Below are 26,926 nucleotides of genomic sequence, written 5' to 3' on the forward strand. Positions count from 1 at the left end.
ATGTCCAAGCAGACAGTTAAAATGCGGCAAAAATATATGCAATTTTTACTTTTTCAAAAGAGATTTAATCAAGCCAGCCTAAAGCACACGTAAACCTCAAAAACTATGACCCCATTTAACCTCTTATGCACTAAGGTGTTTTTGGCATAATTGCACCAAAATTGCATACCCAAAAGTAAACAGCTGAAGAGTAGCAAGTACAACTTTTCAATTATCTAAAAAAAAAAGTATTTAAATGGTTAAAAACCTTTGTTTACACCAGTGTCAACTTTGTTGTTTCTCTCCTACAAACTGGATTTTGCAATACATAACCTATATATTTTATGATGCACATCCCTTGAAGCAATTTTCTTTTGTGTCCCAAACTGTTAGCTATTATTGTGCTATGTTTTGATTTTATCTCATAGCATTACGAATGTATACTGTTTGGCACAACAATAGTATCCCTTTTTGGAGACATTTAGACTCTTGCACCTACACAATCTCTCAAAACAAGTATTGCAGTTGCACTTACATTTTTTCATAAAAAAAATAAAAGTATATATATATATATATATATATATATATATATATATATATATATATATATATATATATATATATATATATATATATATATATATATATATATATATATATATATATATATATATATATATATATATACTAGCAAAATGCCCGCACTTCGCAGCAGAGAAGTAGTGTGTTAAAGAAGTTATGAAAATGAAAAGGAAACATTTTAAAAATAACGTAACATGATTGCCAATATAATTCTTTTGTCACTGTTATGAGTGTTGCTGTCATCAAGGATTTGATTATCATTATTTCTTTCAATCAGGTTCGTATTTGGAGGATGTGTTGTGTTCAAGTTATATTCCGTGTTTGTCAACCGTTGTAAAGATAACAGGTTTCATTCATTGAAGTGTTCACTACCCAAATTGGTACTTGTGAATCTAAGATGTTTAACAGGCATTCCCGGTATTAAGTTGTGGATTTGCCTGTGAATATTTAGTGGCAGCTTATCTATGAACTTAATTTAAACTTAAGCTTTACACCTTGCTTTCCTATTGATATGTCTACAAAGGCTTGTTCAGATTCAGAGCGTTGTTCCTTTCTTGCTGCATCAATAAACAGCTCGTCTTCCTCTTTATCTGAGACATCACACACTGCATGCACGAGTTTACCTTTCCCAGTCCTGTAAAGTCAGTTCACGTGAGCCGCTCGGAGTACATGCATCGAAGGTTCTCAGCTGTGCTTGTGCTATCTCGTGTGATCTTGTGATGTCCACAGCCTTATTTAATGTTAGCTCAGACCCGGCACTTAAAAGTTTGTGCCAAACACTATTCCATCCCTGACCATCTCATCTTTGTTTGCACAGTCCTTCACCAGCAATTTTAACTCCGTTACAAAGTGATGAACACTCTCGTTTATACCCTGCGTCTTCTCATTAAACTTGTATCTCGCGAATATCGTATTCGTCTTAGGCATGACAAACGCCAGCACCAGCCTGTCTATGAACTTAGTTTAAACCTAAGGTTTACACTATGCTTTGTTTCCGCAGTAGCTGCACTTATGAATATGCTTGTATGTGTCACTCGCTTCATTTTCTTTTGCTGCTTTCTCAATTGTGTAATGCGTTTTTTGAACAGGTTTCATTCATCTAAGTGATCACTATCCAAATCAGTACTCGTGAATCTAAGATGTTTAACAGGCATTCCTGGTATTAAGTTCTGGATTTGCCTGCGAATATTTAGCGGCAGCGTGTCTATTGGATTGCTGCTGACGGACAGCCTTATATGTGCAGGCACTCAATTACGTGGGAGGCGTGACGATGAGGGACGCAACTCCGCCTCACATGGCGACTGAGCTGCAGGCTATAGCCATATATATGTACGTAAGTAGGTTCCAGTTATGACCGTTATGCGTAGCATTTCGAAATGAAACCTGCCTAACTTTTGTAAGTAAACTGTAAGGAATGAGCCTGCCAAATTTCAGCCTTCTACCTACACGAGAAGTTGGAGAATTAGTGATGAGTGAGTCAGTCAGTCAGTCAGTGAGGGCTTTGCCTTTTATTAGTATAGATATACAGTATACACTAGGGAGCTGTGCCCCCTGTTCGCTTCGCTAGCCAACCCCCGTTCAGGCCCTACACACTAGTCATTTCCCGGGTCAGCCACTTGTGACGAATCGTGCTGTGCTTTTGGATAAACACGAATATCAACTCTGTCTTTGATATCTCTGTCTTTCGAAAACATTATCGCTTACAATTCGTCTCATTTTGGTTTATGATATATGTGAGCATGATCTTTCGGATTCATATAGAAATCCAAGAACACTTCTTTGTCCGTGTTTTTCAGATAAGTTTCGTGTTAAGTGGAATACTTTTTGACTTATGAATTTGTATCCATTATTGGCTGTAGAATTTCTAATATGTCCAATCATTTAACTCTTTTTCGATTCCATGTTGCATCGCTTCTCTGTGATCATAAATATAAACCTGACCGAATTGTGGTTTCTTTGAAATTAAACTTGTAGTAACTCTGGCATACCACCTATGTCCATATATTCGATCTCTTTTCGCTGTTCCATTATTTCACCGAGTAATAATTTTCGTTTGTTAGTGCTAATGCGATCTTTACTATCAGCTTTTTTGAGACTTTTTAATTTTAGTACTTTAATAATCTTTAACCTGCTCTGTATGTGTATCGCGCCAATGTTTTTGAACCCCTTTACGATGTTCTACTTTGTCTTGTCTTCTTCTACTGTTAGTCCTTTATTTCTGTCCCCACTTGGACCTGTTAGGTTTTCAGTTCATCTCTTGGCACAAAGTCTCGTCTCTCTGAAAAAGTCTTGTTTTATCCCAAGATTTTTTTTATTTAATATTCAATGTGTTTTCTTTATTTTAATGACCATTTACAGCACTCCATCACTCTCCTTCTTGGTCAAATAGCCCTTACACAGCCTGGAGATGTATTTGGGGTCATTGTCCTGTTGAAAAATAAATGATCGTCCAACTAACCTGACTTCTGCACAACATAATTGCTGGTCCCAACTCCATTGATAAAGCAAGAAATTCCACTAAATAACCCTGATAAGCCACACCTGTGAAGTGAAAACCATTTCTGGTGACTACCTGTTGAAGCTCATCTAGAGAATGCCAAGAGTGTGCAAAGCAGTAATCAGAGCAAAGGGTGGCTATTTTGAAGAAACTAGAATATAAAACATGTTTTCAGTTATTTCACCTTTTTTTGTTAAGTACATAACTCCACATGTGTTCATTCATAGTTTTGATGCCTTCAGTGAGAATCTACCAATGTAAATGGTCATGAAAATAAAGAAAACACATTGAATGAGGTGTGTCCAAACTTTTGGCCTGTACTGTATGTATATTACTTATCACTCTGATGCAGTAAGTAAACAATATGTAATTATGTAAGTATAATTATGCAAACCTTAACTTTCAAAACTGAACTTTTCATGCAATTCCTTACAACAATTTAAATTTACCACTAGACTCAGAGTAAGCTTACATTTTGTACACTAGATAGGTGAATTTCTGCCACACAAAAAACAATCTTCTCATGCCTTCTGGTGCAGTTGTTGTCACATTTATCTTGCATTTCACATTTGGAATAAACTAAGTACATAAATACATTGTGTCATAGTCGGCCGGGGTCCTTGCCCAGCTGGGACACCTCTTCACTGAGAGAACCAAGGGAGCAAGCGTGGACAGAACATTACCTCCCCTGGGACGCTAGATGGCAGCCCTTATGGGTTGCAGTGGTGCCTCAGACTGGGTTTTATGGGAGATGGAGTTATATAGATGTTTTGATGTTTGTATAACATTTCTTGTGTTGTTGTAAAAAAATTAATCTTATCAAGTTTACTTATTTATTTATTTATTAGATACCTGTACTTAAGGTAAGTTAAAAAAAATGCAACACAGAATATCTTAACAATAGTAACAAATTTTAAAGATTTAAGTTAATAATTAGTAGAGAGCAATACTTGAGTTGGGTGCTAGAGGTTTAGCACTACACTAAGTCTAGTACCACAGTAACTACAGTAAGACTGCATTAAAACCAGCATTTAAACACCAGTAAAGTTGCTTAGTGATGATTGCTTCACTGTAGCTGCAGGTATGCAGGAGTAGAGTACAGGAAAAGAAGGCTAAAGCAGTATCAAGATGCTTTGTAAAGAGATGTGTCTTCAAGAGGTATTTGTGTATCAGAAATGTAGAAAATGTTAGCAGTAGTTCAATATGCATAATTGATTGATTAATTAATTAACATTACTAACCTGCCAGTTTGTAAAGAACTACTAACCTGCCAGTTTGTAAAGAACTTTTGGACTGACCCTTCTAATGCAATTTTTTTTTTACCAATTTTAAGTATATTAAGGTATCATTTTCCCATTTTTTTGGTAGATGGTTTAGGATTCTTGCAGTTGAGCAAGATAAAACAAAATAGATTGTTCATTAAGCAGTGATGCCCCATTTGTTGATGCTTGAATAATAATTTTAAATAATTTTGTAATATTCTTTTGCAGTTAACTAGTTAATAAATTAATATTCGCAAGTTTCATGAGCACTTTACTAATTTTTCCTCTAATTTTTTTATTTATATTAGGTTGAACTTTTCGAAAAGGATGTTGAGTACCTTAAAATGCCGCTGGACTCGGGTTCTTCCACAGACACCTCTCCAGTTAGCTTGTATGAATACTTTCATATATCTCCAATCAAGGTAGTGTAAGCATGATTTCTTCAGTTCTTTCTTTACAATTTAAATTTTTAATTCTCTGTAGCAACCCTGTGTATAGTCTGGGAGATTACTTTTTATCTTTGTTATAATGAAAAGAAGTAAACTGCGATTTTACTAGTGTCCCAGCCTTGTCTGGTTTCTTCTTTGCATGTTCTATTACTGCTTTGTATAACCGTGTTGGAGCTTTCAGACATACAAGTAAAGAAAACTCACAATAGCCAATATTTTTTTTTCTGTTAAAGATTTTTTTTTTTTATTATTATTATATTAATTGTTCATTCATGTTTAACAAGTTCCTAATCAAAGTCTTACTAGGCATCAGGAAGAATAAAATCAGCATAATTTTCTTTCCAGACTTTGACTCCAGTAATACCCACAAGTTACCTTGGCCTTTCTAAATGTATAAACTTGGGCTCTGTTGGGCGCAAATAATTACACCCATAACAGGACGAGTTCCTTATTTTCCACTCTGTCAAAGTGAACTGACTATTGAGCCACCAGTTCCTCTTTTGTGTCATGTGAATGAAAGAGGTTGGATAATTCATTGTCCTTATTGTTCTGTCTGGGCATCTCTTGTGTCCTTTTCTTCCATCACTCCTCCTGGCTATACCCTGTCATGGCTAAGGTCTGGTCTTACAGTGAAGTTTTCTGGAGTCTGAACATTCTTCTATCAGCTTCTCTGCAGCAATATGTGTATTCTTAAGCAAAGGCAAATGCTGCTATTGGACTGCCTTGAAGGTAGGTGGCAGTGGATACCCTGGGCAGTATGAGCAAGTGAAACCTTGCTTTTGGATACTTATCTTAAATAGCAACTATAGTGTCATCTTATACACCTGCATGTTTTCAACCTACAGAATTATAATAAGAAATATGTGATTTCTGTGGCTCTGCCAGAACTGAAATTTATATATTTGGCTTTGTATATAGCAGAGATTGTGCATACATTGACTGTGACAAATTTCATTTAGTCCTGTTTTTCTTAGTCTTTAAATATTTTCATATATTATTAATTGAAAGACATTTTAATTGCAACTTTTATTTGGAAAAATAAAAAAATATGGTTAACCACAATTACATGAGTTACATTTTTGTACTGTGTGACAGTACACATAGAAAACAAAAGGACTGTCAGAAGTTATGTTTTTTTTCACCACAGATTGTTAGACTAATCAGTAAAAGAACTTGTTTGTGTGATTAGAATCAATGTTTTATATAGTTTTTGAAGTGGTCTGAATTAGCCCAAATCATGAGAATTTATACATTAATTCATTATGAAAATAAAACCATAACACTAACTAATGCATTTTTAATTGGTTGTTGATTATCAGATGCACTTGGAATACACTAAGTAAATGCTTTATTATCTATAGATAGTCTTTTCAAATTACTGACTGCACATTCAGTTACATCAGTACATGTGCAGAAAATCTGTTTGAAACAAGTGGGCAAGTATCACACCAGTTGTATTTGGGTGTGAAATTACAGCAATAAAGGGCATTAGTATTTTGGGGGTTTTATCAGGGACAGAAATCCAACTGTTTTTCTCTATTCACAACAGTATTGAAATTATATTAAGAATGGACCAGCAATCAAAAAATATCCAATTAACGGAGGTTTTTTGGTCAGAATTAAACCATTGATAAAAGTGGCTAATATGGAGGCTGATAGCACAAATAAAACAAGCAAGATTTGATAAACTAACACCTAACTTCAACAGTGGTGTTTAAGGTCGTGTCATCATCACCTTCCCACGAGTCAGTAAAGCTAACTGAAAATTTACTAAGGACAGCAAAAGCATGTACCTTGTAGCAATGGAAAACCATTGTTTCATCTGCTGAACTCTAGTTTTCATGGATTCACTCTAGTAGGTGAAGAAGAAGTATAAATATGAAAACTTCATAAGTTCATAAGGATTTTTTCTGTGATGTGTCAGCAATACAAGCTACTTGTGGTATTGTAAATGATTCGGAACGTGTGTGTCCCCCTTTTTTATTTTGGAAACATTTCAATTCCAACAGGACATGACAGCAGTCATCAGATAGATTTTTTATTTGTTTATTTTGCAGAGTGTTTATGCATCTTACAACAAGGCTAAGAAAATATAACCATCAACAATCTTGAGTAATTATTGAGTAACATGAATGTGAATTTAACCAATGGCCTCCCCATCATCAGATTTGAATCCAAAGAGCAACTTGTTAATTGAGACAGCCTGAGCTGTTGAGTGTAGAGAGACACTATTATTTACAGTAATTTTCAGCTATGGTGGGACACAATGATCTCAACATGAGCATGTATATATGTGCCACACTTTTAAGCCTTAGTTTAGAATTCTACCCTTATGGAAGATAGGAAATTTCACTGGTTAGTTTACATCATATACTGTACATTCAGTGTATGTGAATTTATATTGCATACGTAATTTATCATTCACGTAATTTATAATTACTTTGTAGAAGCAAGATAGTTGAATGACTAGGGTTATTCAACCAGTAAACTAAGCAACTAAATTAACTGATCTCTCCTGAGTAATATATATGCTGCTGTGAGAATTGATTTCAGAATGATCAGGCCACAAAAAGAAATTCGCCTCTCTTGGATATTAGTGACTTAATTACTTATGAGTGAGTTCAAACAAATAAAAAAATAAAAGAAAGAACTAACATGAACAAGAATTTAGCAAATAATCAAATAGCCACAATAATATATAACTATAACATATTGCTAGTTTCAACCAGATCGCAAATCACGATCAATGATATTAGCAAGTAAACTAAATAGGCAACTATCCTGAATAATTTGCATTTACCACTTGTAATTTGTCATAATTTTGTCAGTTTGACAAAGCCAGGAAAACAAGAAGAACATTTATTTGAACATTTTTGTAAATTCAGAAACTCACAAGACATGCTTATATTTAAGTACATTAGAAGAAAAAGTAAATCAGGATATTGCTTTGTGTTACCACACTCCTAACATGTATTCAGAATGCAAAGGATATGTTTATGGGATCTTAGAAGGAAATAGAACCACAGTAGAGGAGAAACGCTATAGGCTAGAGAAGGAGTGATCATTTCTGGGTGTTTGGGTTTTCAAATGGTAACTTAGTGGGAAAAAAAGTGTAGAAAACCAGTGACATTCTGGTACACCCACTGACCATGATTTGGAAAATAAATATGGAATGTAAATACAACAACAACATTCATTTATATAGCACATTTTCATGCAAGCAGTAGCTCAAAGTGCTTTACATAATAAAGAATAGAAAAATAAAAGACACAATAAGAAAACAAAATAAATCAACATTAATTAGCATCGAATAAGAGTAAGGTTCAATGGCCAGGGGGGACAGAAAAAACAAAAAAACTCCAGACAACTGGAGAAAAAATAAAATCTGTAGGGATTCCAGACCATGAGACCGCCCAGTCCCCTCTGGGCATTCTACCTAACATAAATGAAACAGTCCTCTTTGGATTTAGGGTTCTCAAGGAAGGGCTTGATGAAGATGGTCACGTAGACTTTTCTGCCTTTTAATCCATCCATCATTGTTGGAGCATCATGAAGCTTTGAGTAGGTGGAGGTGGCGCAGGCCACCACCACAAAGAAACCGGAAAAAGAAACAGAAAAGAGAGTAGGGGTCAGTACGGATTTTAGAGCCACCATGAATAGTTATTATGATGAATTGAACATATAGAGTATCAGGATTAAGTTAAATTGAAGTTATAGAAAGGCCATGTTAAAGTAATATGTTTTCAGCAGTGTTTTAAACTGCTCTACTGTATCAGCCTGGCGAATTCCTATTGGCAGGCTATTCCAGATTTTAGGTGCATAGCAGCAGAAGGCCGCCTCACCACTTCTTTTAAGTTTTGTTCTTGGAATTCTAAGGAGACACTCATTTGAGGATCTGAGGTTATGATTTGGAATATAAGGTGTCAGACATTCTGATATATACAATGGGGCGAGATTATTTAAGGCTTTATAAACCATAAGCAGAATTTTAAAGTCAATCCTGAATGACACAGGTAACCAGTGTAGTGACATTAAAACTGGAGAAATGTGTTCAGATTTTCTTTTCCTAGTTAGGATTCTAGCAGCTGCATTCTGCACTCGTTGCAAACGATTTATGTCTTTTTTGGGTAGTCCTGAGAGGAGTGCGTTACAGTAATCTAGTCGACTGAAAACAAACGCGTGAACTAATTTCTCAGCATCGAGATGACCACACTTCTTGTACTTAAAGAATAGAGAGTTGAATTAACTGACAGGGAAACAGTCAATAAGAAAAAAAGGTAGTGTTTGATAATAATGGAGTGGAAAAAAACCAACAGGCCATCATCCAGGGGTGATAAACCATGCCTGACACATATTAAGCTAAGCTTATGGGGGGAATATAGGTCCTAGTTGTTTTATACATTTGCTGTTGCGTTTTCTTTCTAAACTTTAAACCTCATGTTTTTGTGAAATAAAACCTTTTTGTAGCTGTTAGTCTAATGTCATTTTATACCAGACCCTGGATATCAGCAAGCCAACAGTTATAGTCAGATAAGACTTTATATTACCTAATTAATAAAACAAAGTATAACCATCACTGCTGTATTTAAAAAAAATTACAGGTGGATTCAGGAAATAATTGACAGCTTTTAAAATAGATTTTTATGCTTTGTTTTGAAATGTCCCTTTCAATCATCACAAGGCTATAAATGCATGCGTTTTAGACAACTGTAAAAACTGAGCTATGAAAGTGACCTGAAAATTATTTAATAAGACGCACCATACAGTTTAGAGTCAACATTCATTACCTTTTTTTCAATCTTGCTATTTTTTTCTTATTTTCTTACAGTTACATTTAAGCTTTTCTTTAAGCACTGGAGGAGAGGATGGAAATAGAGAAAAACGAGATACTGAATTTATTCCTGTTCAGTCTTTGAATCTGCTGCTCAAAAGTATCGGTGCAACATTGACAGATGTTCAAGATGTAATTTTCAAGTATGTACAGCAACTTTATCATTAGTTCATTAGTGTATTTCCTAATAAAGGCATGTTTCTAAATATGACAAAATGAAATAAAAACTGTGATTAAAAATGGACAACATAGTCTGAAAAAATGACCCTTTAATAATTCTATTTTGTCTAGTGTCTAGTAAAATTAGTATATATTAGAATACTCCCCAAGACTTTGAATATGACTAATCAAGGTAAGAATGTTATGTTACCTGAAAATCATTGCAACCATTTTGCAATATTTTTCCTATCTAAGGCTGGGTTTCTTTGAATTGACATACCAGTTCTGCACAACTCAGCAGCTTCAGTGGGAAGTAATTAGACATTACTCTAAACAGGTATGTGTTTAAATTTGATGTGTACCGCATGAACTTTATTTTATTATTTGTCATTTTGGCATCTTTGTGTATGCATGTGCAAACAGATTTTTTTTTTTAAAGCTCTTTTTAATCTTCTGTTCAGGCCATAAAGCAAATGTATGTCTTAGTGCTTGGACTGGATGTCTTGGGAAATCCCTTTGGATTAATAAGAGGTTTATCTGAAGGAGTAGAAGCCTTCTTTTATGAACCCTACCAGGTTAGATTATACTTTTCAACTTTTAAGTATATTTTAATGTTTGTTTTTAAATGTTATTCTTTATAAATATTGTAAAACAATATAATAATAATAATATCAGTATTAACCCCAGAAAATATATTTGGGGCTCGGCTTTTTGAATTTTGTTTATTTATTTTTAACTCTTTTTCGGTTTTTGTAGCAGCACAGTCAATAGGGAAGAATTATGATATTTGAAAATTACTAGAAAAAGAAATAATTAATTATGTTGTGTTGTTGTGTTAGCAGTTATAGGTTACCAAAATAATCATGTTAGAAGGTCACATTTAATCTTGGCATAGGCAGTTTGCTGTTCCATGTTTTACTGGAAAGTGGCACTCGGCTTACTAAACTCTTTTCTACTAAAATACATGTTTCTTTCTGCTTGTAAAGACTCCTTAATTTGTAAAAGACATTGTATTATTGAATTTCATGCACTGTATTATTGAATTTCATGCACAATGTTTTTCTATCAGTAGGAGTACAGTATTGTTCAGACATTAATATTTTTCCTTTTTGTTTTTATCAATGTGTTTGTTCCTGCCTCTGATTTCCAGCATTAGCCAGGCTGAATATACAACATTCCTAATTTGAGCATACATCTATTTTATATGTATTCTAGGAATTGTATTTTGTTTAAAGGATATCATTATTTTCTGTAGTAAATAATTAACTATTAACATATAACCATTGATGTAGAACCACACTACTTTGTTATACACCTGGCATATTATACACTGATTTGCAAAAGAACTCTGACTATTTAAAAGTTTCAGAACGTTTTTGATTACAAATTATGTTTATACATCTTGTCCCAAAGTGTATTTTCATTGTAAACTGATATGTTTTTTTTCTGTAGTTTTATATATCATAATGTAATGTTGATAAAAATCATCTAGCCCACATTTAGTTTAAAAAAAAAAACAAATATCTGTGACAAATAACACATACTTTATTAAAATTCTCATTATTTGCTCAACAAAAATAGGCCACCACACTAAAGCCGCGTGTCCAAAAGTCATTGCATCTTTGATTTGGTAGCTTTTAGAATCCACTTTATTATTATTCATTACTTGAAGTAAATGTTTTCTGTATGAGCTTATCAGTCTTTTGAATGGTACTGGAAGAATTTTGCCTCAGACCTCCTTACATTGCTTCAGTACTCTTAGGTTTCCGACACAGCATCTTAATGGCACCTGTATCATTATACCTGATGGAGGTGTAAAGTTCTTCAACTGGTTTTGGTTGTTATGGTGAAAACAAAAGACTACACACTTCAGTGTCATCTGTTCAGAGGGCATTACAATAACTAAACAAGACATATAATATGTATATTATATATCTCTGAAAAAATGGAAATGCTTAAATGTTCCAGATTATTTTCTGTAGTGTTTTAAGAAGTCAAGTTTATATCTCAGCCAATTTGCATATTCACAGTCTCTGTAATCAAAGGCAGTTGACTCTTTTGTTTAAACTGGTGGTTTGATACTAAGTGAAATATAGTCTCTTTACTCTTCACACAAGCATCTATCTGTGTAATGCTTTAATTTTATTATAAAAAGTCAACCTATTCTCTAGATAATCTTATTGCATATTAAAGTTTTTGTACAATGTAGTCAAAAACACGCATTCTTTTTTTGCAATTGTATGTTCATTGGAACATTTTGTAACTTAAAAATGTTTCAACATATTTGTTTTCATGTATTTATTGACATCAGAGGAGTATATTGAAAGGTGTAAAGAAAGTAATGCATATTTTTATATATCCTATAGGGAGCCATTCAAGGTCCAGAGGAATTTGTTGAAGGCATGGCACTTGGAGTGAAAGCCCTAGTTGGAGGGGCTGTTGGTAGGTATTGTTGTAATCAACAGCTGTTCATATAAATGAAAGAAAATAATTCCCAAAATATCCATGTGTAAATATAAAAGTTACAATTTATCAGAATTTTCATTTGTATACAGTATTTCTTAACTATGTGCCCCATTTTTCAGGTGGTATAGCAGGAGCAGCTTCCAGAATTACTGGTGCTATGGCAAAGGGAGTAGCTGCTATAACAATGGATGAAGATTATCAACAGAAAAGAAGGGAAGAAATGAATAGACAGCCAAGTGGTCTTAGAGAAGGCATTACAAGGGGTGGAAAAGGCTTAGTGTCAGTAAGTAAAACTGTACGGTATATTAAAGTGAGAACTGATAAATCTGAATCTTGCTTTAGTTATTAGCTCAATGCTCTTCCATAAGAAATACAAATTGGAAGTAGTCATTAGATCATAATGCTCTGCTGTAATTGGCATAAATTGCCATAGTCATGGTTAATAATATTTTTGCTTAGGCTTTAGAGCTGATCAAGAATATAACATAAAACAATTAAGTTGAAAAAGCAAGTATAAATACTCCAGTACTCCATACTTTTTTGCATGTACTTGATTATTTCCATCTTTAAAACACACTGATTGCTTGGAAAAGCCTTATATTTTCTTAGGTAACCTTTATATCTTGTGCATTTGTTATAATAGCTTCATATGATTAAACCCTACTTCCAGTGTGTGATGAAAACCCATATCACCATGATGAGAATATGAAACACTGAAGTTGTTTCAGCTTCTTTATTTCTAAAAGATTGCACAATTTAATTTGTATAGTTAATATTGTCCTCATGCAGGAACTGCTCATTTATCATCAAAGACAAAGATTTATTTTAGTTGTTTGAATGTTAGTAGTGAACCTATAACATGTAAAAAATTGAATTAGGAGACAAATCCCAGTTGAACTTAAGTTTTATATTTTGGTGTTAGCTGGCTAGTCTACTTGGAGCAGTCAGTGGCTGTTGATAAACAATTGTGGTCTACTGCTCATAGACAATTTACTATTGGATTATTTTTAATGGTCATTATGCGAAAATTGAGAGATATTGTTTTAGTACTGTATTTTAAATTAACTATTGATAATCTATGATACTTGACTTACTTAATATATGTTTATTGTAACATAATATAACATGTAATATATCTATTGATAAAATTGTAATCATACAGGGAAGTACAGATTATAGTACTTGTGTTCATAGTCTGAACTCTGGAAACAAATAAATGTACTAGTCAAGATCCTATAGAAATTTCCATCAAGCGTAAAGCTAAAGCAGCATTTTTATATGTGCTTCTTTTCAGGGTTTTGTTAGTGGAATTACAGGAATCGTTACGAAGCCTATTAAAGGTATGTTAATACATATTATGTTCTGTCAGAAACAAATACTAAATAGACATCTTGCTTACTTTTGACATGCATGTTAAGTACATTAACACTAGAATTACCAGAGCCTACGAAAAAACTCGTAGATCCGTCCCACCTTAAAACGCTTCGCACCTCTCCGTCAGCGTCTTTTGTCTTCTAAATGTGTGGATAAGCAGCAAACTGCAAGCAGCCTATTATCATATGCCCCCACCCCGCACAGTTGTCTCAACTCAAGTCTGTCCTGCGTGTCAGTTGCTTAGAGTTGTATAAATTTAAGCAAAATGACACCTTTTATAAATACTACAACAACATTTATTTTTATAGCACATTTTTATACAAAAAGTAGTTCAAAGTGCTTTACATAATGAAGAATAGAAAAATAAAAGACACAGTAAGAAAATAAAATAAGTCAACATTAATTGACATAGAAAAAGTGTAAGGTCCAATGGCCAGGGTGGACAGAATAAAAAAAAAAACAAAGCTAACCTTTAGAAGTATCATAAATTACACTGGCTGTTACAGACTGGAATCAAATGTAAGTTTTTATCCTAAAATAGTAAGAATACGAGCAGCTCAGTTCTCAAAACGGACTCGTCCGGGATTGAACCCGTGAAGCTTTGATTACCAGTCAAGAGCTGACACCCTTGCGCCACTGAAGCTTTCATAGCGGATGCATGTCAATGTCGCAGGTAAATGTGGGTTGTTTTTCTGCAGTTATTTTTTTGAATAAAAGTACATTTGTTCTGTTATATTTGTACCTTTTGTGAAAGTGTTTCTTTGATATTTGGAATTCAGGCTTCACACATTATATACTTCATGTATACATTTTGTCAATTGTTACCAAACATGAAAAACGTTTCTGTTTTAACGATGTATTTACTGTACATAGATTGCTGTAGACACTGAACACTCATGAAATGCAAGTGTTCCAAATAACGATATAGTATTTATAAAAGGTGCCATTTTGCTTGACTTCTTACTCTATACAATTCTAAGCAACTGACATGCAGGTAAACACACTTGAGCTGAGACAACTGTGCGGGGTGGGGGTATGTGATAATAGGCTGTTTGCTGCTTATCCACACATTTAGAAGACAAAAGATGCTGACGGAGATATGCGAAGCGTTTTAAGGTGGGACAGATCTACAAATTTTTTCGTAGGTTCTGGTAATTCTAGTGTTAAAGAAGATCCTGACATAAAAATAGTTTCCCATTACCATCTCCACTTTAGCTGTATTATCATGAGTTCAAAAGTGTTCAATGGCCAATGTTTTTGGGGCCAAAATATATGGAACAAATTAAATTGTTCTTGGGTTTTTTGTGTATTTGTGGGTGGGTGCAAATTATGGTAATTAAACTAGTGGAATGTGAAAAAAGGCCACCCTGTGGGTATTGCACCAATAAGATTTGTTTAGAAAAATCATATTCGCAAAGGGTGTGTTTACATGCACACACAGAACCCAGATAAGGTACACATTTTTGTACTAAACATCTTTGAGATCTGAAAGGTGACCAAATCTATGAGAAACTGAGCAACAGATATGACTTTGATGTAGTCTTTGAATTTTTGTGATATAGGTTAACAAAACAGTTCTTTCCCTATGATTTCAGTGTATAAGCATGCCATTTTAAATTTTGGATTGTAGAATGAGTTAGTAATATTGTAAACCTGAACCAATTCCCCTCCATCACTGTTTTGTCGGCAGTGAAGCAAATTTTGTACTAATAGTTTTCTGTAGCCATGTGTCCACAAAAGCCTTGGTATGTAATTTATTATTCAAAAAGACTGGCAGGGACAGGCATTTGTTATTTTAGGGTTGAAAGCAGTGTCTTCAGGTGAGCTTGCTATGCTGTATTCAAAACACGTTTCAGATATGCCCAGCTCCTCAACAGTAAAAGTACAGTCCCTCTTGCTTTGTCTGTTTTTATCAAACTAATTGCTGTCTTTCCCAGTTCCTTTGGAATCTTTGTATTCTTTGTTAAATATTATGGTCACCAATCCAATGAATATCCTACATAATGACCATTTTATTTGATAACTCTTTCCTAACTGAGATCAAGTAGTAATTGGCATTCCTCCTCTGATTGACAGCCAGTTGTTAAACTGTAGCTTCCAGGTTAGATAATTTTGCTTAGAGATTTAATTAATTGAAGACAGGCCTTTGCATTTCCAAGTGTCTAATTTTTTATGGTTGTAATTTACATCAGGTCCAGTTCATTCTACAATAATGAGATTGATTCAAGGATTTTAACAGAGTGGCAGATAGCTGTCAAACAGGCACTAGTCAAACCATTCTATTTAGACACTGGCAAACTAAATAAAGGCAAAATAAAGCAAATTTTCACAAAATTAGCGGTGGTTGAGTCTACATTTAACCTTCTTTTATTTATTTATTTGCCAAAATATTGTATGACATTAAACCCAGGTTTATATAAATGAAATAAAATGATAAAATGACATGTGTCATTCACATAGTGACACACACAGTTAGAGCAATGATAGGGCAGTACCAAAGATAAGTGGAACCAATGAATAAATAAAACAAAAATAGCCAAGAAAATGAAATGTTATTGTTTAAATCCTGACCGAATATGTCACATCACACATAAAATACCACTGGATGGCAAATATACAAGCTATAAAAACCTGGACATTGACACAAACAGATGAACATACACAGGCTTGGTCCACAATAGAAATAAAATCCTGTAGTACTTCTTTATATTCCTTGCTTTATACCCCAATAAACACAAGTTATCACCAATATACTAACAAACCAGTTGTACTTCATTTACTCAGAATATGGAACCAATATAGGATGTACTTGAAGACAGAGAAGCTTTTAACTGTGTCCCCTCTGCATGATAACCACCTTTTTCCACCCTCTCAAGGCTACGCAGTTTTTAATGCCTGGAAACATTCAGGATTAAATCACTTGGAGATCTCTACATAGACGTTTTCGCATCCTACAATTAATTACACTCCAAATTTAACTTTCCAGAAGCTCATTTCTTTCACTACCTCCAAATTAGAAACTTTGCTAAACAAAACCTGGCCAGTTTTCCTCGCCTCCCACCTACCTCTATTTCAGAAAAAATATTGATCAGTCTTGAGGACAGTAATTTCTGTAATATATAAAAACATTTTAAAGTCCCTCCCTTTCAAAGATCTAAGAGTACAGTGGGAAAAGGATCTCTCACTCAACATTTCAGAAAAGGAGTGGAAGGTAGCAGTGTACAGAATTCACTCTAGCTCCATATGTGCCAAGCATATAATTATTCCATTTAAAATCATCTTTCAAGCACATCTGTCTTGTTTAAAATTGTCCAAAATGTTTCCAGGGCAAGACCCAACCTGCAAACGTTGCAGTCAAGCTCCAGCCTCATTGGGCCATATGTTTTTGGTGTGCACTAAATTAACAACATTTTGGACCAAAATCTTTAAATGCCTTTCAGACAGCCTTGGAGTCACAATCTCTCCTAATCCACTAACAGTTGTGTTTGGTGTACTCCCAGTGAAGTGAAGAAAGACAAACAAGCTGTAATTGCCTTTACTTCACTATTGGCACATAAACTTATCTTGCTCAACTGGAAGAATCTTAACTCACCCTCTTTTAAATCAGTGAGTAAATTACGTTATATATTATTAGAAACTGTAAATAAATCAAATTCTCGCTTATAGGATCTGTGTAAAACTTTTTTAAAACCTGGAAGGATCTAATCAGTAACATTTTAGAATAAGCATTTAAATTAAGGAAGTGGATTCTCTTCCCTTTTTTATTCTATTTATTTATTTTAATTTTTTATTTACTTATTTTTCCTGCTATTAAAGTTTTACTCTGTTGGCCTAGCCCTCTTTCTCATAGGTGGGGGCTGATTTGATTCAAACCTCGTTTTGTAAAATGTGACTTGCTTGTATGAAATATTATTTGATTTTAATAAATTCAATAAAATGTTAAAAAAAACACCGCACATCAGTGTAGATATCTTTTTAAAAACAAAAAAAGTTTTTATTGGCTTGAGTTTTAGAATCATATACTATGAAATTAGTGTTGAACTACACACAGAAAAAGATGGTGAAGTTTAGCTTTTACAGTAGAAGTTTGCTTTATTATTTATGTGAAGTGATTCAAGTTGTTTTAGTTTGAATACCATTGTTACAAAGCCTAATAAATTACAAACTGGAATTTTTATTTATTGTCTAGGCAACTGTTATTTTATAACAAGTGCACACAAGAGAACAACTGTTAACTTCACTTCCATAACCACTCTTCAAGGGGCTGAGGTAGTTTGCAGTTCAAGGTGAAATTGTTAAAAAGGGTTAATTTTGCTACAGATGAATGACCAGAGAAAATGTGCACTGTTTCAGTGAAAAGACAAGCCCACATGACATTCTGTCTAAAATGTTTACTTAAATTCTGGGAAATCAATCAGGTCTCAGAAAAGCAATGCGTTTTGGTATATATTCACTGAAGTACAGTTATCTGAATCTAAACTACTGGGTAGGCCCTAGAGTCAAATTCACTTCCCTGACTTCTTCATTTTCAAAGTTTGTATCGGCAATATGTGCTATACAAGTGCAGGAAGGAAACAGCTTCTTGGTGCAGACTCAACACTTGTAAATGAGAGTAGAATCAGACTGAACTGTGGTAGCACTGACATGCTACTTTTTTGATCATGCCTGTTACATTTAGAAGTCCCAGTTAAGCTCCACATTTTAATTTAATTATTATTTAGCTTATTTTTGTTGAAATACTGGTTACTTATGATAATTTATTCAAGTGCAAGATAAATATTAGTACATTCATTTGTCTTACTGTTATGTGCTAATTTTATTGTCCACAAAAGAAATTGAGGTAGTCGCAACCCCCACCAGGAAAATGGGTTGAGAAGATGAGATGAAATTAAGTTGTCTTTATTTTTTGCGTTTAGGGGCTCAAAAAGAAGGAGCCACTGGCTTCTTTAAAGGAGTTGGTAAGGGCCTTGTGGGTGCTGTTGCTCGTCCTGCAGGTGGCATTATTGATATGGCAAGCAGTACATTTCAAGGAATTAAGAGGTATTATTTTGCTGATTATTTTTTTTGAAAAATGCTAGTGTTGCTTTTCAGTTTTTCAGAAAAAAAATGCACTTTGTTTCAAATTGTGGTGTCTATCAAATATTGTCAAATATTGTCAAATATTGTCATAATGTCAATTTTTAGTATGTCAGGTAAGTACAGACTTGAAAATACATTCAGTTTTGTTTTTATTCAAGATTATATACACAGGCAGGTATATTAATAAAAGAGGATAATAACTTCTAGCTTTATGTAGTCCTGTTTTCAAAACGCCAACCATGTTAATGTAGGTTTTTTTTTTTTTTTTTTTTTTATTGCTCTGTACAGAGCCACAGAGTCTTCTGAAGAAGTCGAAAGTCTTCGTCCACCTCGATTCATACATGAGGATGGAGTCATTAGACCATACAGAGAAAGAGAAGGTTTTGGTAGCCAAATGTTACAGGTCAGTTTACTGTGGACATAACTTAAACAACATTTTTCAGAATTAAGTTTTATTTTCTCACTGTGTATCTTGAATAATTTAATGTCTCTACAAGTCCCTCATTTCACCTACATTTTGAATTAAAGTAAGGTATTTTTGGCAAAATTTACTTTTTAGTATTATGACACAATACTCTTTTATACTGTATGTACTTGGTTAAGGTTTGTATGGTTCAGGTTTGTATGGTTCTTTAAATATGCATTTGGTTCACATGTACTGTAGATTCATAATCAGTATCATAGTTCATAATGTCAGTGTTGTCACATGTACATAGTACAATAGTACAGAAATGTTCTATTGCCTATGCCCATTGAAATGTGGCATGCTGTTTCCTACCATCTTTAGGCTGAGCTTTTAGCTAATCAACACTTTTAGGCTTCTAGAAACTAGCAGCATATGAGAAAGAATTTACAGACTTTTTTGGTGATGCATGCTGACATCCATTGTATAATCCTCTTCAACATATAGCATATATACACTGTATATATTTGTGGTATATTACCAAATCCCAGGTCTGTTCCTCATAATGCATATTTCATAGCCTGACTTAAGAGAACATCCTGCTTTAAGAATCATTGACTTTGCTAATGAACTGATGAATGACTATTGACATATGCATGGAAGTAGAAAAATAATTTAGTTGTCTCTAGACATTTGCAAAAGGAATGGAAAAATTTGTCTGGCAAGCCTTTTAACTATTTATTGTGTTCAAATAGTCTCACAAAAAAGTTTGTGTGCACAACTTAGATCAAATGCCTGTTTTTGGCCTCAGATAAATATATGTGCTTGGCGTAGGAACCATAAAGCAGAAGATTCATGCCATATCTAACACAGCATAATCTTGTAGCTCTGAGACGTTCTACAGGTAATCTTTCACACTCTGCATGAACAAACCAACACATCTCTGTTGTAGTCCTGCCCATGATGGAAACAATGTCTGCATTACTCTAACCAAAAATGTAATATACTTCAGACAAGTGAAAATTTCTATCAGCTGACAAGTAGGTATGCATAATCTCACCACAAGGTTAGCATATTTTCCTGATAGCATTGGTCTATTACAATTACAAACTGGATACATAAAGTAACCATACTGAATGAGGTAAACTGCCTGCTGGAAATTCAGGCCTTAACTCATGTAAACCAAACAGCAATGTATTTTCCCAAGATATTTTCTGTCACTAAAAAAATTAAGATAATTCTAATCCTCAGTTATTTAAATTTATAGGATCACAATCTGATTCAAAAAAGTAATATAGACTATATTTCTGTACCTGAAACCTAGGTGTTTTTATTCTCACAATGCCTGGGATGTATAGTAGATAGCTTTTCATAGTTCCATATGTAGACAATTAATTATTGACTGCACCATCATGGGAACAAACACAAATGCAAGAGAAAACAACGGAGAAAGGTCATTCACAAAGATTAATTGAACATTGTGAGAAGTTTAAGCAATCACCACCCCCTCCACACTCACCAAAAATAACTTAAGATGAACCCTCTGTGTGGAGATTCTCTGTGTCAAAAAGCAGTTCTGACAAGACACATTATTAGTGACACCTGCCCAATCTAAGTAGTTTTCACAATTTGCTGAATTGATTCAGCAGTGTGACTTGTGGTAGCAGCATAATACATGAGCAGTCACCCTCTATAGCCTTTTTTGAAATTGCATCCTTGAGAAATAACATAGAATGTAAGCATTATTTCTTTCTTTTTTTTAATAACAATTGTGTTTTGTATTAAGCCACTCTCTTAATAAAGGGCAAGTAGGAGTTGGTTTAAAAATGAGGAATATTATTATTTTGTTTTTGTAATCAAATGTATTTTTTTAACTGATTATATAAAAAAGATTAAAAGTGATAAATTAGTATTGCCTCTGTTTGCTCTGTGATCATAGGAGTGGCAATTGACTAACAGTAAGCGACTTTAGAGCATCATATAAGATGCTTCTGTGAAAACATCTGACCTGCACTTATCCATATGTTTATTGGGTTTCCGCCAACACCAACAAAGTAACTGTGTTCTTTTCTGGGGAAAAAAAAATTGTAAATGATTTTAGGATTGTGATTTTTAGCCTTTTTAAGAAGTTTGTGTGCCTTAATGTTTCTTATTGCTGTGACATGTCTGATTTGAGTTGGCCAGGCCATGACTAATCAATATATGACCCTCATTACGCCAGTTATATCAAAGAGAAATTTGCCTGGACCCACCAGACCAGATTTGGAAGTATTGTTCTCTGGCATGGCCCTGATGGCTTAATTTCCCGCTTAGCTCACTCAGGGTCAGTCTGAAAAAGATACATGGACCTGCTATGTGGGATGCTGGAAATTCAAGCTTTAAGATAGTACAGCCAAGCAAAAACATATTCTCCAAATTTTATTACAATATTCACAACCCACAAGCAAAGGATAATGGTCAGGTGCAGTGCCAGTGGAGTGATGGACAAGAGTGGGGATGATTCTGGCATACTAGACATTAGTAATTGAAATTGTCTCTTGGGATGTGAAACACGACCTCTCTAGAATGGAAAGAGCTGCACTTAATGCAGAAGGTTGAAAAGTACTAGTTAAATATATTTGGACTTGAGTCTTTGGACATGATTAGAGTTATCCAGAGTGGTGTTTTTTACATTGTTTGGAGTGGATTCTCATTATAGGCTCAGAATGGGTGTGAGGGTACTTAAAAGTCAACAAACTGATGATGTACAGTTGGAGTTTGTTTTGGCGGAAGAGAGGATTGCTTGAATCCAACTTAAGGTTTCAGTGAGAAAATTTTAAACTGTTCTTTGTATTTTTGAACCAAATTATTTTTGGCAGTTTTCTTTTTTTAGATACTTTGGATATGATGCTTGATATGGTATGACCTACTGATTCTGTCTTACTGGAAATCTTGTGTGGGAAACCTGCCTGATCCTAATCCAAACAGTCAGTTGATATTGTGTTTTTGTGCTAGTCATGGATTGTTGATAATGATCAAGCCTGCTCATAAGCGTACCTAGTTCCGGAGCGCATTGGGGCAGAGATCAGGTGCCGATGTTTTAGTCAGGTCGTCTACTCTGGAGCTTTATATGGTCTGGAAACTTGGGTAAAGAAAGGTGCTGAATTGTCAGCCCATCATTCCCATTTGGGAAAGTATTATTGGTTGGACTTCATATAGACTGCTCTCAGCAAGAGTAAGAAAATGGTAAGCTCAGCCTGGGATGTCGTTCAGAGGTGGACTATTTGAGGTACCCTTCTCAGAACATGCAGTACCAGAAGCATTGATTTGGGGTTAGAGCCACATCTGTGGTGGATGACTGTACAGTAACCTCTGAAGTGGTAAGGTTGCAGGTGTGGATCCTATCTCTAAGGACAATTTGAATCACGAACCAGAAGATGAAAAGTTTGAAGGCCAAAACCACAATAGTTGTCTTTTAAACAGACACAAGTTAAAACTGTAAAGTTGAAAAACACCAGCAATCAAAAGCAATACACGAGTCAGAAAATTGTAGGTCAAAAAGGCAGAAAATGGTCCTAACCTCCCCCTCTCTAACTAATCAAATCAGTAGTTCATCAAGAAGAGTTTTGTCTTACATGTAAAGTTTCGCATACATAGTATAGCCTGCCTACACCTTAAATGTATTTACCATCACATTGTCACACACAACACAGTATCAGTCACATGCCTAGCAACTATGTTAAAGCCAATATGATGGCAACCAAACGAAGAATTTTTAAACTGGTCTTGCAGGAAAAACAATACATTATAATAATGGTATAAAAATGTATACTATTATAAGGTGCCAGATGTGTTCTAATTATTGACAGATCACATTCCTCAGCCTTCCAGTGAAAGCTTATGCTGGTGTACTGGAACAGAGACTCCCATCTGAATTCCTTTTCCAGCATCTGCTCTTTTCTCCTCTCCCGTTCTTACGTTTCATTGACAGGACATCAACGCGTAATTGAGAACTGAAAAGTATTTGGAAATCTAAGGGTTGCATCCCTTCTGTTTACCCTCTTGGCCACATTAGACTGATGTTTAACATGAACTACAAATGTTCACAGCAAGCATGATGAGGATGAGATGGGTATAATAATCTCCAAATGCACAACTCTCAGAAAAGAATGGCTCATTCCGTACAAGAATGGAGTGAGTGGCTGCCCCAACTGGAAGAGTTCAAGATCATTTGAGTCTTGTTTATGAGTGGACATAGAGGCGATAATGAGATTGAACAATGAATCAGAGTGGCAGCAAAAATTTCACAAATTATTTTTCCAGACCATGGTATTGAAATGGGGGGTGGGGGGAATTTGATGTAGTTTGGTAGTGTATTAGCTGTTGCCTTTTTTTGACAAGACCTATAGTCAGACCCAGGACAAACTGAGGATATTAGATCTCTCAAATCGCCTGGGAATTCTTGGAATTCTTCAGGAAGAGTGGAAGGAAATTGTCAGGGATAGTGTGGCCAGGTCAGTATAGTTCATCATGCTGACAGTGCAGACCTCACCAGAGAACGAACATACAGTATATTGGAAATTATGATGACATATTTTAGGAACATCTCATTTAAATGTTCTTAATTTTGTATGCAGTGAGTGCAATTGCAATCAAAAAAATCAACTGAGATATGAAACTAGCTGTTTTTTTATGGTGCAGCAACTGTTGCATACACGACAGTACAATATTTTTGAGTATAGGTGCCAAAGTGTTTTTAAATTGTAAAAAATTGTCTTTTTTCCTCATTTTACTAATCATAAATCATTTGATAGAAATGAAAAATACAATGGGCTCAAATGTGTGGCTATATACAACAAGCAAAGAAAGACTGGTTCACAGTATTACTCTTCATTTCAGTGGCTTGTAGATACTGTAGTTTTAACCTGGACAAAAAAAATGAGATGTGAGTGGTTTTGTGCTGACTTTGGAATATCTGGAGAAAACTTGTGTGTGTATGTGTTTGTGCTTATTTGTCAGCATTTGGTGGCTGCAATTCAGGGCTGCCATTTATTAAGGCATTGGGGCCCATAGATTCCCAAAGTTGTTTTTTTTTTGTTTTATTTCCAGTAGTTAATTTCTAATCCTTACCCTCTTTTGGCCAAGAAATCTACAGCAGACCTAAACTATACGCCAGTGCTGGAAGGAGTAACAACCCCCTTCTCTATAGCCATTGATATATGGGTTTCCTTTAAGCTTTTTCTTTTTCTATGGACCAAATAGTGTTTAACCTTATATCTATATTAAGAGCCTGATATGGTAAAAAAACAGCACACTTTCATAATATGTTAGTCTGGCATTCTAGGTGAATAAACCACTTTCATCAACATTTTTATTAACCCCTTGACAGTAACTGGCATATATGAATGACAAAATGGGAGTATATATTAGAAGGGGTTAGCAGTTGTCAAACACGGCCCTGATTACTTACTGTAAATTTAAACAACTGCTGAAACTTAGGTCAACACTATTCTAATATGATGAATCTTCCTGTGTATGAGAGTAAAAAAACCTTAAACTATTGTCATTTACAGTTTATTAGAATTACTTAAAAATCTTTTAAACTAGCATTTACTAATATTGAATTGTCAAACACTAATTAATAGCATTCATAGTGTTCACCTGTCAAAAAGAACAGAGCATTTATCCTCTTCTGATGTATGCATGTGTTCATTTGTGTCTCTTTTGCTTCCTGGAACCTTCAATTAAATAGGTAAGGGATATTTCTTTATTTTCTTATACAGGAATGCATTTAAGTATACTGGATTTTCAGCGTCTTTCATTATAGCATAGCACCACATAGCTTTGTGCTTTCCAAAATGTCATGCTTCCTTCAGAATAAAAGTTCATATTTTCTTCTTTATGATTAAAGCTGGCTTTAAGTAATAACTATCTTATTAATTATCCTTGAATTTTTTTTTAATTTTTGAAGAAGAAAAATGAAACTTTTTACCCATTGCTGCTAACATGCAAATAGAATTAAACTGCATGTTTAATTTAACATTGGCTATGTTTTCTCTTTTCTTTTTTTTATCATGCTTGCAGAAAAGAATGGCCTACGCTGAATGGATTAGGACCGACAGTGATGATGATGATATTGACAGCTAGAAAGTTATTTCTAAGTGATAGTAGTGCATGCATTCACAGTTATTTTCTTTGTTAATTGATACCAATTTTGTATCGGGATTTGTATTAGTTTGATTTTATTCAGATTACTTTAATGAATAATGGGATAATAAATGTTTTATATTATTTCAACATTAAATTCATATTTTATTGACTTATAAGTCAGGTAAGAGTCAGTTTATTTAAAGGATAAGTTTTGTTTTTTAATGCAAGGTTATTTCCTCTCAATCATGACAAACTATCATTTGCCCCAGACCTTGCTTTGTTAAGACACACTTTATTTAATAAAAAAAAAAAAATCTAGGGCTCCCTGAGTGCCTTATAATAATGGTCAGGACCAATAAGAAAAAAGTAGCCTTAAAACTCCTGGAATATGTCCGTTTTTACAGTACACGGCTCCCAGTTTTATAAGCCGAGCTTTTAACATTAGAGAAGTACATTTATGATAATAAAACTAGATTGGAAATAATACATTTTCTCACAAAATTTTGGCATTTATTTGCATTGACTACCATTGGTATTCTTTTCTTGTAAACGACATTAGACATGATAAATAGCCTAGAGGTGGATATAAGCATTCTGTGGTGTGATATCACAAATAATCTTGTGTATTTAGTTAGCACAAATAGCAGTCCCTCTGAAATAGAATGTAAACGTGCATACCCAGAATTTGAACACACAATGAGAACAATCATGTTTTGACACTTCGGAGTCCTTTAGAAATCCCAGTATTTTGAGGCCATGAGTTAGTAGAGAAGTGCTAAAATTCAAACTGATTTACCCCAATAAAATTATATTGCAGATTAGTAGAGTATTTCAAAATATGTGTTGTGAAAACCGTGACATCTTACTTTCAGGACAAAATAAAACGGCTAGCAAATAGGAAATCACTTTGAAATGATCACAAGATCTTGTTGAAAGTTGTCCATTTGGTCCTTCTTGCCTTGATTACTTCTTCCAATTTAATTGTGGGTTGCCATAACAGTATTCTGATAATGGATTAAAGTTCATCAGTAATTGCAGAAAGCAGCTATAGGCTGTAACTTTTCTTCTGCCTCTCTGTACATTTTCATTATCCTTTTGTCTGTTGACTCTTCATCTGTGTTTTTCGGCTCATTTAGAAAAGGATTAACAAGACTTAATTTTGCGTGAGCAGTCACTTTTAAAATCATTTATATTTTTGGTAAAAGTGAAAATTTGTCTAAATTTCAAAAGAATAAAATTCAGACGTATAAAAGAGTGGAGCCATAGTAGTTTTGTAGTTGTAGCTTTTAGGAAGCTTTGATAATAAATAAATAATAATAATAATAATGAGTCAGACCAAAATGTTACGTACTTTGTGAAAACTGTTTGAATTAGCACTTAAATAATATAGGTTAATTTTCAAGACATTGATGAATACATGATAACATTTTTGTCATCAAATATGATACACTGTACTCTTTGAACTGCTGTCTCATTGACCACAATTGTAAACTTCGCAAGGGTATTTTGTTTTTTAAGCCAAATATACTAAATATTTTAAGCTAAATTTACTAAGCAAGCCTTTGGGGTAAATGATTAAAAAAAATCCTTAACTTCAAAAGTACTTAACTTGCCCTTTAAGTTCTGAGTATGCCTTGGAGTGAAATAATAAAATACCGATAGTATAATACTATTGATAAGAAAATATCTTTGTACAATTATTTTATAGTTCAATAC

General features: G+C 34.1%; 1 protein-coding gene across 3 annotated transcripts in view; it reads left to right on the forward strand.

The window, feature by feature from the left end:
- The window catches only part of vps13a (vacuolar protein sorting 13 homolog A), a 268,114-nt gene that overhangs the window by 232,353 nt on the left and 8,835 nt on the right, over positions 1–26,926 (forward strand). For 2 of the 3 annotated variants that reach the window (XM_039750560.1, XM_039750561.1), the window contains exons 60-68: positions 4,629–4,742; positions 9,598–9,743; positions 10,015–10,096; positions 10,221–10,334; positions 12,126–12,201; positions 12,345–12,508; positions 13,520–13,565; positions 18,516–18,639; positions 18,967–19,081. In XM_039750560.1, coding sequence (XP_039606494.1) covers positions 4,629–4,742; positions 9,598–9,743; positions 10,015–10,096; positions 10,221–10,334; positions 12,126–12,201; positions 12,345–12,508; positions 13,520–13,565; positions 18,516–18,639; positions 18,967–19,081 — 981 coding nt within the window. Of the gene's footprint in view, positions 1–4,628; positions 4,743–9,597; positions 9,744–10,014; positions 10,097–10,220; positions 10,335–12,125; positions 12,202–12,344; positions 12,509–13,519; positions 13,566–18,515; positions 18,640–18,966; positions 19,082–25,144; positions 25,525–26,926 lie in introns of those variants that run through there. The other variant, XM_039750562.1, reaches the window with a different exon arrangement.

Source organism: Polypterus senegalus, chromosome 4, assembly GCF_016835505.1.
Source record: "Polypterus senegalus isolate Bchr_013 chromosome 4, ASM1683550v1, whole genome shotgun sequence".
Classification (NCBI taxonomy): domain Eukaryota; kingdom Metazoa; phylum Chordata; class Cladistia; order Polypteriformes; family Polypteridae; genus Polypterus; species Polypterus senegalus.